Source organism: Pavona decussata, unplaced genomic scaffold (genome assembly GCF_977016875.1).
Source record: "Pavona decussata unplaced genomic scaffold, jaPavDecu1.1 SCAFFOLD_366, whole genome shotgun sequence".
In the NCBI taxonomy this organism is placed as follows: domain Eukaryota; kingdom Metazoa; phylum Cnidaria; class Anthozoa; order Scleractinia; family Agariciidae; genus Pavona; species Pavona decussata.
The window spans coordinates 2,196,853-2,210,000 of record NW_028145742.1 but is presented as its reverse complement, the minus strand read 5'-3'; the positions used below and the strand labels follow the sequence as shown (position 1 = coordinate 2,210,000).

General features: G+C 37.3%; 2 protein-coding genes across 4 annotated transcripts in view; one reads left to right on the top strand and one right to left on the bottom strand.

Moving 5' to 3' along the window:
• Window positions 1–7,523, top strand: part of LOC146452738 (organic cation transporter protein-like) — a 10,411-nt gene extending 2,888 nt beyond the window's left edge. For 2 of the 3 annotated variants that reach the window (XM_085097291.1, XM_085097289.1), the window contains 10 exons: window positions 1–119; window positions 882–1,028; window positions 1,477–1,757; window positions 2,610–2,852; window positions 3,712–3,849; window positions 4,252–4,331; window positions 4,533–4,641; window positions 5,469–5,541; window positions 6,300–6,505; window positions 7,285–7,523. The exon at window positions 1–119 is cut by the window's left edge. In XM_085097291.1, the coding sequence (XP_084953417.1) occupies window positions 1–119; window positions 882–1,028; window positions 1,477–1,757; window positions 2,610–2,852; window positions 3,712–3,849; window positions 4,252–4,331; window positions 4,533–4,641; window positions 5,469–5,541; window positions 6,300–6,505; window positions 7,285–7,396 (1,508 nt within the window). In that variant the 3' untranslated portion in view covers window positions 7,397–7,523. The remainder of the gene's footprint in view (window positions 120–881; window positions 1,029–1,476; window positions 1,758–2,609; window positions 2,853–3,711; window positions 3,850–4,251; window positions 4,332–4,532; window positions 4,642–5,468; window positions 5,542–6,299; window positions 6,506–7,284) is intronic. The other variant, XM_085097290.1, reaches the window with a different exon arrangement.
• Window positions 7,524–8,231: 708 nt separating this feature from the next.
• The window catches only part of LOC146452737 (organic cation transporter protein-like), a 32,055-nt gene continuing 27,138 nt past the window's right edge, over window positions 8,232–13,148 (bottom strand). Inside the window, exons 10-11 of the mRNA XM_085097293.1 lie at window positions 10,348–10,550; window positions 8,232–10,214 (exon numbers count right to left, since the gene is read on the bottom strand). Of these exons, the coding sequence (XP_084953419.1) occupies window positions 10,133–10,214; window positions 10,348–10,550 (285 nt within the window). The 3' untranslated portion in view covers window positions 8,232–10,132. The remainder of the gene's footprint in view (window positions 10,215–10,347; window positions 10,551–13,148) is intronic.

Here is a 13,148-nt window from a genome sequence, read left to right as displayed (position 1 = left end):
TAACGGGCACACCTCAGTTCCACTGCGCAACCTTAAATACCACGTGTGATGAGAACAAGTGCTGCGATAACTGTACTGAGTATAAGTTTGATGGACCGTTCATCAGCACAGCAACTGAGGTACTAACTGATACAAGCGGTACCTAACAATAGTACATCTTTGTAGTAGTAGTAATAATAATAATAATAATAATAATAATAATAATAATAATAATAATAATAATTTAATAATAATAATTTAATAATTAAAAATACTTTATAAGGAGAAGAACAAACAACAAATACAGGAAGGTGATAAAAATATCAGTATCGGAAAAAAAAGAAAAACGTTTCATAATTCTGCAGTTCATGCTAAGAATATCCATACAAAAACTTTTCGAAGACGTTGATCGATCAATAATATATACAAATGTAAAAATCTTAATAATAATAATAATAATAATAATAATAATAGTAATAATAATAATAATAATAATAATAATAATAATAATAATAATAATAATAATAATACATGGGTTACGCTGTGCGCCCCATGTAGCTATTTTATTAAACATTCTTCCTTTTTACACTGCTTCATAATAATCATAATAATCATAATAGTAACAAATGCAACTCAAATCTAGAGCAGAAGACATTATCGTTCGCGGTCCTTTGCAGTTTTCACGTCTACAGAAAAAAATGTTGGAAGTAATGGAAAAGGAAAAGAATGAATGAATCCCAAATTGGAAAAGAAAAAAAAAACGCTCGGTTTGAGTCGCTGTAGAAAGCTCTTAACGTAGAAGGTTAAGGCAAAGCAAGCTATTCTTCCTTACGTCTTCAAAAGAAAAACAATGTTAAACAGCAGAAACATTGTTTCAAGTCCTCTTTATGTTTCTCTTTCAGTGGAATCTTATTTGTGACAGGGCTCATGTGGGCGCTAATGTACAAGCAGGTTATGCCGCTGGAATGTTGGTTGGTTCGTTTATCTTCGGAGCCATATCGGACATCTTCGGAAGACGGTTCTGTATGCTGCTGTGTTCAGTACTAGCAGTACGTATTCCAACGATTCAAACTGATATTCCTGGCTCCGATTCATCCTACAGATTACTCTAATTTTAGAATAACCTTTATTCAGAAATGACTCGCTGTCAAGCGTAAAAATGACTCTAATTATTTTATATGTTTTGCATCTTTAAATTTCTAAAGAGCTTGGTTTGACTGTTAGTTATTTCTTGCAGCGGTTACTACGATATGTTTTTCACTTCCGACTTAAATTAAACGTCTCGATGAATAAATCTTTCTTGTGGGGACGACCTGCACCGTTTGCAACGTCTTACATGGTTGGTTGAAAGGACAAAAGAACGAACAACTGAACAATGTTCCCAACCCTAAAAAACAATGCAGCTGCAAATTATCTGGGTCCAGTGAAAATAGAGCTTTTAAAAAGTGCAGGGCTACAGAACTGTTCTTGTGTTCTTTCTCACTGTTTTTCTTTCAGACGCTGTTCAGCCTGGGAGCAAGCCTGGTAGACTGCCTGTCATTTTTCACTTTCCTCCGTTTTGGCACGGCAGCCTCAGTCACAGGCTTCTTTGTTTGTCATTACGTGTACATCCTGGAACTTGTGGGGCCTAGGTATCGCACCATGGGCGCTAAGGTGATGGATTTTTTCTGGGTAACAGGCGCAGCTGTCATGGCATTACTAGCTTACTTAATCCGTGACTGGAGAACTCTACTGCTCGTCGCCAGCTTTCCACCTGTTCTATTCCTGCTGCTATGGACGTACGTTTTGCCATTTTTTTTTTCACATAAAGAGCTGTATAATATATTAACGAGGCAAAATATGAATCGATTTTGCTCATCATATGAAACGACACACTAACACAAAAATTGTCCCTGTATGTCTAAGGCTATTACCATAAAAGGGGTCAATTTGAAAATTTTAGAGACTTGCTAGAATGTTCCTAAAGGTGAGGTAAGTTTGCACTTCGAGCCCAAGTGGAGAAAGAAACCACCCCCCCCCCCTCCCCTCCTTGGATGGAAGAGTGAGAGTGTGGAGTGGCTGAAGAGAAACAATGTGAAAAAAGTTTCTTGTCTTAGGAAACAACACGAAAATCCAGCCTCGATCCATCGACCCTCAAAATCGTCCGCACCAAGGTCCGATTAAAAGTACGAAGCGCTAATCACTACACCACCGCGCCTCCACTGAATATCCGTAAGGCGCCTTGTAAAATGAATAACAATCAGCGACTTATTTTCTCGTAGTATTTCATGTTAACAAATACGTACAAAGCAAGGTATAATAGCACTTTGTAGAAGCCTAAATAGCAAACAAAAAGGGTCGACCTGCACCGTTTGAAACGTCTCACATGGTCGGTCGCGAGGACAAAAGAACGAATAACAGAACAATGTTTCCAGCCCTAAAAACAATGCAGCTGCAGGTTATCAGGATCCAGTTAAAATAGGGCTTTTGGAAGGTGTAGGTCGGTCAAATGAAAAAAAAGACTGTTTTTTTCAGTACGTCTTCTTGTTGATTGGTTGATTAGACCCTATGATAACGTAAGTATACTCCAACATATGAGCACCATATGAGCACCAGCACTTACGCTTTGGGTACCTATTTTGTCTCTGTAGTGTGTTACCAGAATCAGCAAGATGGCTTGTGGTCAACGGACAAGTAGAAAAGGCTTATACTGTTCTTAAGAGGATCGCTGATAAAAGTGGAGTGACAGTGGACTCGGATTCCTTGAGGGATTCACTGACCAACTGTTACCATGGTGAAGCTGAAGCAGAGGCGAACAAGATCCGACACACTCCACTGGACCTGCTGAGGACAGCATGCATGCGCAAACGGACACTCATTCTTTGGTTTAACTGGTAAATTTAGTTTCCTTGTTTTCTTATTTGAGGTATTTATTCTCTCCCCCAGACTGCGGCGAGTTTTTATGTGATTTGGAACCCAAGGACACACTTCTCCGAAACAATGCCTAACCTAACTTTACCTACCTTACCCAGGCAAAGAAAAAATGCTCGCGACTAGTTGACTAGATTTGATCTAGATCACTGTTAAACGCATTTTCAATTTGATGAAAATCCATGTTCACTGTTAGAGAGTATGAAATTCTGTTATGTTTAAGGTCAATTAGAGAAAAGTAGGGTTTGGTTTTAGGAGGTTTTTTCTTTGCCTCGGGGTATTATCCATTTCCATACTAGGGCTGACGCTTAGTGGGAAGTTCATGGGTTCACTTTGAATGAGACTTTATTTCAATAGGGTGAACAATTACAGTCAAGACTGTAGTCTCCCTTATGGCCCTATGAAACTAAGTTACAACAACATTACTAAAATACTAGAATACTAAGGTACTAAAATACTTAAACACAAAAATACTAACATTCATTTTTACCCTTTACGATCAAAAACTAGGCTAGCTACGCACAATCCTCGACGGAATTCCTTGGGACAAGTAGCCATATCTTGCGGAAGAAAAAAATTGGGCTGATCGCCCCCCACCCCACTGGACTCACACTCTCTTTCTCCAAAAAGTGTTGACAGCTTTTGGAATGATCATAATTGTATAAGAGGCTATGAAACAACATTGTCTAGGGGATGGAGGGGAATGATCAACTTGGCCTAGGTTTTGAATAACTGTCCCAAAACGTATCGCCTGGACTGTAGCTAATAACCCGACAGTCTCACGTGACTACATTCATTCAGATGTGTTATTTTTTCCAACAGGATAGTGGTGAGCTTGGTGTACTTTGGTTTTCTGTTGTACATCTCTAATCTGGCCGGCAGTCCATACCTGAACCTGTTCCTAATGTACCTTACCGATATACCAAGTCAGATCTTCCTCTCTTGGTTTGTCATGAAAAAGTAGGTTGTTTATCCATCAAATAATTAGCAAATGATATATATGTAGTGCTCAGTGCAAAATGTTAATGTCCACATTCATTCTCTGCAACACATGTTGTACAAAAGTCACATGATAAAAGGTTTAACCCTCACGTAATTCCTGGTAGGGTAACAAGCTCGTGGTTTTTTTCCTGTGCAGACAGCGCGGTAACGCAAAGGAAAATTTGTGTTTTAGAGTATCTTCCTGTTAAGCTGTTGGGCCAAAATTTTGTCCAATTAACAAACCAGACGTTTTTTTATTTTATTTACATGTCAATAAACGCTACATGCTGGAATTGTGAAAACAACGTCCATAGCATTTGGACATTTACTTTGCTAAATGTCAGTATTAATTCCATTTTTGCCTTTTTACCTAATATGTAGATTTGGCCGTCGTGTTCCTCACTGTTGTTTCATGGTTTCTTGTGGTTTAACCTGCTTGCTTGTTCTTGCTATTCCTGAAGGTACGTAGTTTTACCCCTTGATAATGTGACAAACGATTCATTTTTTCTATATTAGAAAAGCCAGATTAAAACAGCCTGTTAAATAGCCAATAACATTATTGCTTGTCACAGTGACTCGCATTAAAATAATAAGCTCAATTAGTAGACACATGCACGTAATTTGTACCATTTTTTGAACAATGACCAATTTAATTTTTTAAGACCAAAAGGTTGGTAGAACAGTGCTGGCTTTCATTGGAAGGACCCTCGACACGGCTTCATTTTCAAACATCTATCTTTACACCAATGAACTATACCCAACATCCATAAGGTAACCGTATGAATTTAGTAAACTGCCATCATCATTATTGAGGTTAGAATGATGTATTATTCAGTGAGTGACACAGGCATACACGGAGAAGGAAATCCGAGTGCTCCTTTCAGGAGTTGAAGCTGAGACCTTTGGATTATTAGTTTGGATGCGCTACCACTGGACTACTCGGATTTCCTTTTTCCGAGTATGCCTATGTCACTCACTGAATAATACATCTTCCTCATTTATATTATTTACCAGGCTTAAAATACCATCACTTTTATTCCATTATCGAGGTTATTTAAGTGAGGCTGTATGTAGCCACGCTGTTGTTATGAATCTATGAGTAAAATCGAAGAGTTAAATGACCTTAAATGAAATGTCGCAAAGACTTTCTTTGCCCCATTTCATTTAAGGTCGTTTAACTCTTTGATGACTATCCCCGTTTTAACGCTATCATTTAAAAAATATAACTGAAGATCTGGAAATAAGGAAAACTTCAACGGGGTTTGAATTCGTGCTTATACTGTTATAGGGTTAGGGTTTTATGTGAGCAGTCAAAACACACTTGATCTTGCTGCTCTTGCAATTGATGATCTAGTTTATCACATTAACAATCCCGTCCCCCATAGCACCCCTGTCACCCAACCTTTCTTCACATATTGCCTTTAATTTTATGCACTGGGAGTCTAATAAACGGGGAATGCGTAATTCACCGATCGAGAAGAGTTTTAGACCTTGATTAAATCATCATCTTTCCTTTCACATACGTCATACAGGAGATATTTACAACAAAACATCCAGAGTTTAAGGTGAAACATTTACGATTTCGACGTCATTTTTAGGAATCTTGCTGTTGGTGCGTGTTCCACTAACGCTCGTTTGGGGACAATCGCGGCACCTTATATTGTTATGCTGGTAAGAAGTGCGCCTTATCTTACTTTCGGAAACAACTAGTTGTCGTGATCGCCCATTTGTCATCCCATGCATGTTTTCTAAGCCATCGGTTATTTATTGCTTGAATATCAATTAAAAAAGAAAAGAAAAGAAAGAAAACTTCATGCATTTTGGTACCTTTAGAATTAAAAGCAAATAATATTAAAGAGGTAGTGTCACTTATTTTAATGTCACTTTGAATAACCCCAAATCATATCTGTATCGATGGAAACTATAAAATAATAGTTCAGTTTTGTTAACAATTGCGCTACTAATGCACAGAAACTAGTATTTATTATCTTTGGCAGCGGATGGCCAAGATTGAAATGGATTGCAAATTTAAAAAAATTGGCCAATTTTTTCAAGTTATTCCTGTGTATTGGAGAAATCGCCAAAAATTAATGATAGTTTGTTCTTCCCAGGAGTTTCTTCTTTCCAATCCTAGCAGTATGCAGGATGTTTGTCCCATGAACCTAGTTTAATGGCCTTAGCTCCCACGTGTCTCCTGTAGCTCAGTAACAGAGCATCCGAACTAGTAATCGGAAGGTCTTAGGTTCGACTCCTGATAGGAGCACTCGGAATTTCTTTTTTCGAGTATGCCTGAATAATACATCATTCTCAAATCCCTTACTGTTAGAGAAAACCTGTCTTGTCAAATACTTGAGCAGTTGTGACCAAAACACAGAGAAATCGCCGTGACAGTGCCCCTTTAAGCCTGACAGTTCATGTGTGATTTTTAGTCTCAGTTGCCCGGTGTGAGTGTCACTCTTCCCATGGTCATCTTTGGTGTTTTAACTGTTGCCGCTGGCCTCATGACACTGTGGCTACCTGAGACTCTGCTAACAAACATGCATCAGACAGTGGAGGAAATGGAGCAGGAGAAAGAGTATTATGGGTTGATTTGGATGGAGAAACCTTATCCAACCTCCATACCGTGCTTCAAGAGGTAAGCCAACAAGCGTTATGAGTACGAAGTTTCAGCACTGAGGTTTTTCAACAGCAAATCTTTCACGAGAGAAATTTTCCAGTCGGAATCCTTCCTTTCAAGTGGCAGAGCTAATTTTCGCTAAAAACCCTTGTTAAAAAGTTATTTATATTGTATGTTTTAATTTTAATGATTTATATTTAACACCTATATTGACTCACAAAAAGCCCCATCATATTGAGAAATAGCTGCGGTTAATAGGCCATTTTCGAGTTGCTTTGAACCTCATTATGAAAACGAGGCAAAGTGCAAAGTTATGAAAATTAACTTTCATTCATATGCAAACAAATTTAATTTTTTATATCAAACGCTTTGCACTTAGCCTCGCTTTTATAATGAGGTTTACAACAACTTGGAAATGGCCTATTGCTGCTGTTGTTGTTAGAGCGGCTTTTCTGATAGTATATCCTCTCTGAAAACAAGCCCAACCAAACCAAAATTTGGCCCCCCTAAATCTCAGACGCAAAAGTCTCTCCGACAATACTCCATCCCGAACAAAGGCAATGGACAGTATAGGCTACTTGTTAAGTCGTTCGTTTAGTGTTTCAAGCCAGTATGTTCAACCACTTTATCGCAAGCCAAACCATTTTTGAAATGCAAAATATCCTCCAATATTAAGCTCTCCCAAAAAGAACTCCTTCCCGTTATTAGCCCCCAGATACGAAATCACTTTCGCGTGACACTCAAAACTGTTGTTAAGAAAACAAAGTTATTTTTTGTCGTTGTCTGTTTCACTGCAGTGACCCTTCAGATGTATATGGAATTTCAAATGGCAACAAACGTGGAGCTCAGAGCGCTGAAAACGAGCCTTTTACTTCTAATGGACTAAACGACGTGGAGTCAGGGCTTTAGATATCCAAAAACTGAAAACCCGCAGAAACTATTACTTTTCTAGAAGGGTTATAGCGTTTTTTTGGTACCTCATTCCCGACGTCCATGCCGCTACATTAAATACTCTACTGTTATCATTACTTTAGTATTAGAATCGTATTTTGTTTAAGTAGTAATACGACCCCAAAAACTATTACTTTGAAACCCATAGTGTATAAATATACGTTATGGTATGGTTTGGTAAAAATAAGGAATACGTTTCCCATACACCCAATCGAGGGGCGGGGTGGTCCACATATTTTTTGGCCACACCTTGGGAGTGTTTCAGTGGCTACTGTCACGGTAAACTTTACTCTCAAACAAAATTGTTCTCAGTGCACTGGGAGGAGAATATTAAGTGACTTCTCCAAGGAAGAACGAACTATAATCAGTTTCCAGTAGTTTCTTCAAAACACAGGAACAATTTGAAAACAATTGGCCATTATTCCCCACTCCATTGGCCATTTCCATCTTGATCATCCACAGCAAAAGATAATTAACATTAGTTTCTGTGCACTAGTAGTGTTATTGTTAACTAAACTGGACCATTAGTTTTACATTTCCACCGAGTCAAATATATATCTTAGCTATTCATAATGACGCTAAAGTGCCCCTTAACTGCTTAGTTCTGGTTGTGACGGAAGGTTTTTCCACTTCGGGACAACTATGGACTTTACGGTTCTCTGGCGTTTGGAAACAACTGACAACGGGGGAAATTGGACTCAAATGGGCAACTCGCTTGCGGGAAAGAGCCGTCACTCTCTTGGGGTACGGGATCAAACCACGAACTGGCACACAGCGATGAGAGAAACTTGACTTGGATCCAACAGCGTTTATTTCTAGCACTCGTACAAAGTTGTAATCGTACAGGTTGTTGCAGATGTAATCATGGATGTAATCGAAAAACAGTACAAACTGACTACGTTATATATGATTCGAACAGCTATTTAACTAAAAGAAATACAAAGAAGTGCATACACAACTTGTTTGATCTTAGCGAAAGTAAACCACAAAATATATTTTTAACTCTGGAAGCTATTGTTACAAAGGCTATTTTTAAAAGTAACCTAAATTGAAAATTCCTTAAAACAATAAATTACAAGAGCAGCAGAGTCAACAAAAGCTCTTGGAGCACGTACCAGCGAAGTATGAATAGAGTTGCAAGGTCAGCGAACGGCTGCCGAAGCACCTACCCTCGCTGTTTAATTACAGAGTTTACCACCTTTAACAAAAAGTGCATATTTGGAATTCTACGAGTCAGCAAAACCATTCATACTTTTAATCTAGATCTGGCTTTTGCGGTGAAGAGAGCAATGCCGAAAAGCAAATTAACAGCTATTACTGTGCGAAGGTTCGACTTAAAATAACTCGGAATGTATTGAATTAAAGCAAAAAGTGTCAAATTGAATAGACACCGCGCACTTTTAATGGAAACTAATTAAGGCAGATAGATTAACTTAACTAAAGTAATTGTTTGGTGAAATAGTATTTTTAGAAACGAACACAAGGAACAGTTGTGTAGTAACTCAATGTTCCAGAAAGCGCTTAACGACAACAAGTACTGTTGGCTTTTATAGGATTATTGTTTAGCAAATAACGCAAAGCATGAAAACAAAGCAATTAATTGAGAAGTTCCCTTTACGGGTGACTGCAGCTGAATGTAAACATAGCGAAGCGGCGTATTCTCTTAAACTGACTAAGAATGCTACGCCAAGTAACAATAAAAAGCTAAATCCTTATGCAAAACTTGATACAAACAACAGAAATTCTTGAACCTAAATTTACCACTTTAACCTCCTCAATCACACAAAACACTAGAAACTTGTTATCAGTGCTAAGCTTTCCTAACATGGTGTCAAGATGTTTCCCTCGTAACATAATCCAGTTTTGTACACTAAGACGCATCTGGATTCACTGTAATCACGGTACTGAATGTCTTATCCTAAATAAACTATTTCACTTTGAATGGCTCCTGGTATTCTCCACTCCAGAAACGATGGGGAGACTGACACGAGTGAGGGACTATGGGATCGTTTTTGTAGACGTGATGTCCATCCGTCTACCCAATCGATCCCACAATCCCTTACTCGTACCACTGCTCTCACAGTTTCTCAGAATCTTGTTAAAGCTTAGAGGGCGGTGTTTTTTGTTGTAATGTTTAGAATTGACCTTTATCGTGGCAGTTTAAAATTTTAATGTAGGGCAGGGTAACGAAAAACCATTGACAATGCTGGAAAAAACACCGAGTTTGAGAGTGTTGTCTGTAAAATTGCAAAGATATAGATCCTTAATTCACGAAAATTTATAGACGTTTGTATGGAAACGGGCAAGCATACTAAAGGCTATAAAATTCTAAAACTTAAGGGAACTACATCTTCGCTATTTTAAAAGACAAAACATTAAAACTTCGCCATTTTATTAATTTGAAGGTGCTCTTTACAGTAGTATCAACAGAATTACATCATCTGGCATGCATCAAAATTAAAATCACCGCGCTAAAGGAGAATGGAGTCTCCTCAAAGATCCAAATCGATGCATAAAACGACATGTGTGTGATGAGTTCCTTTATATCCTCTCATAACCTCAAACGTGGAAACTACAACAAACGAAGACCTTTTCCTTTGTTTAATTAATTGTTTCTGTTTTCAAAAATTGGTAATTTATAAACAGGGTTAAATATGAAATTCTATAAAACAAATATACAATTTTAATAGTTGTTTATGTTAATGGTGAATTTTCTGTGACAAATGCTCTGCTGTTAGGAACATTCTGTGATGAATTTACGTCTACGTTGGGCGACCTTTAAGGCAAAAACAAAACATAAATTCAAAGTTATTAGTTGCAAAAAATAATGCGTATTCAAAATGTATTCAAGCTGACCAGGAACATCTCAAAATGCACGTTTTATGTAAACTGATTTCTAGGCATCCCACCTTAAACAAGGGAATGGGTTCGGAACCCGTTTTCCCATCCACACAAAGCCGTAAAACTCTTCTGCAGCAGCTACTTCCTCAATCGTCTGACACATTTTTGAATTGAGGCTCTCTGGAAGCCACAGTAACAGAAGGCCAGCAGTTAAAGCCAAAACTCCAAAGATGACCATAGGAAGGGTCAGGCTGAGTCCGGGTAACTGAGACTAAACAACAAAAACAAAAAATACGTTCGGCTTTTAGTTGCTTTTTAGAAGTGATGGTGGTGTTGGTATTAATGGAGTCATCTTTTTATCCTAATACGTTAGACTATGCATTTTTGCCTATTTCCCATCCTTATACTATAACATAACATAACTATAGACTATGAATTTGGTGTAATTTTCATCCTAATACTATAGATTATAGATTTTGATATAGACAATGCATTTTTGCCTAATTATCATCAAAATACTATAGACAATGGATTTGAGTTAATTTTCATCATAATGCTCTAGACTTTGGATTGTGGCCTAACTGTCATCCTAATACTAGACTATGGATTTTGACCTAATTTTAATCATAATACTATAGGTTATGGATCTTAATCTAATCTTCATCCTAATATTATAGACTATGGATTTCCGCGTATTTTTCATGCTTATACTATAGACTATGGATTTTGACCTAATTTTCATCCTAACACTATAGACTATGGATTTGCGCTTAATTTTCATATAAATACTATACACTTTAGTTTTGACCTAATTTTCATCGTAATACTATAGACTATCGATTTTGACCTAATTGTAATCCTATTAATATAGACTATCGATTCTGATGTAATTTGCATCCTAACACCAGAGACTATAGCTTTCGGCTTAATTTTCATCATAATACTATACACTATGGATTTTGACCTAATTTTCATCATAATACTATAGAATATGGATTTTCGCCTAATTTTAATCGTAATACTATAGACTATGGATTTTCGCCTAATTTTCATCATAATTATAATACTATAGACTATGGATTTTGACCTAATTTCGATCCTATTACTATAGACTACGGATTTTTGGCTAATTTTCATCATAATACTATCCACTATGGATTTTGAGCTAATTTTCATTCTAATACTAAAGACAACGGATTTTGGCAAAATTTTCATCCTAACACTATAGACTATGGATTTTGACTTAATTTTCATCACAATACTCTAGACCATGGATTGTGGCCTCATTGTCATCATAATACTATAGCATTAATTTTCATTACTATATACTATAGACCATGGATTTCCGCCTAATTTTCATCCAAATAGTATAGAATATGCATTTTGGCCTAATTTTCATCCTTATTCTACAGACTACGGAGTTTGGTCTAAATTTCGTCCTAATACTATAGACAATGGATTGTCGAGTAATTTTCATCAAATCACGATACAACTATGGATTTTGGTCTAATTTTCATCCTAATACTATAAAGTGTCAGGGGTTATTTGCACTTCAAAATAATTCCCAACGGAGTTTTTCGACACGCCAAGATTCCTAGGGACATAAACAAGTAAAAAATGCCAACTTCAAAATTTGGTCATTTTTGACCAAAAACCCTGGACTAACCCCTTGCGAAAAAGTCGATTTTTGGTCAAAATACAAATACTCTTTTAAAAGCTTCCAATCGAATCTGTGTGTCCGAAAACGTCCCCTAAGACGTTTCTTAGGCCTCCCAAGGGACCAGGGACTTTTTTTCAAGGGGTTAGTCTAGGGTTTTTGGTCAAAAAACCAATATTCTTTTAAAAGGTTCCAATTGAATCAGTGTGTCCCTAAACGTGCTCTGGGATATTTCTTAGCCCTCCCAAGGGACCAGGGACAAAGAAATAGCCCACAAAATATGAAATCAGGGTGAGAGTTAAACAGAAAATTCTTTGTTAGGGAGTTATTTGCACTTAAAAATGATTCCCAAGGGAGGTTTTCGACACGCCGAGATTCCAAGGGACATAAACAAGTGAAAAATGCCACCTTCAAAATTTGGTCATTTTTTAACCAAAAACCCTAGACTAACCCCTTGGAAAAAAGTCGATTTTTAGTCAAAATAAAAATATTCTATTAAAAGCGTCTAATCGAATCAGTGTGTCCGAAAAGGTCCCCTGAGACATTTCATAGGCCTCCCAAGGGACCAGGGTCAAAGAAATAGCACACAAAATATGAACTCAGGGTGAGAGTTAAACAGAAAAGTCTTTGTCAGGGAGTTATTTGCACTTAGAAATGATTTTCAAGGGAGTTTTTTGACACGCCGAGATTCCTAAGGATATAAAAAATGAAAAATGCCAAATTCAAAACTTGGTCATTTTTGACAAAAAACCCCTGGACTAACCCCTTGGAAAAAAGCCGATTTTTGGTCAAAATACAAATATTCTTTTAAAAGCTTCCAATCGAATCAGTGTGTCTGAAAACGTCCCCTGAGACATTTCTTAGGCCTTCCAAGGGACCAGCGACAAAGAAATATCCCAGAAAATATGAAATCAGGGTGAGAGTTAAACAGAAAATTCTTTGTCAGGGAGTTATTTGGAATTAAAAATGATTCCCGAGGAAGTTTTTCCACACGCCGAGATTCCTTGGGACATAAACAAGTAAAAAATGCCAACTTCAAAATTTTGTTATTTTTGACCAAAAACCCTGGACTAACCCCTTGGAAAAAAGTCGATTGTTGGTCAAAATACCAATATTCTTTTAAAATGTTCCAATTATCAGTGTGCCCCTAAACGTCCTCTGAGACATTTCTTAGGCCTACCAAGAAACCAGGGACAAAGAAATAGCCCACGA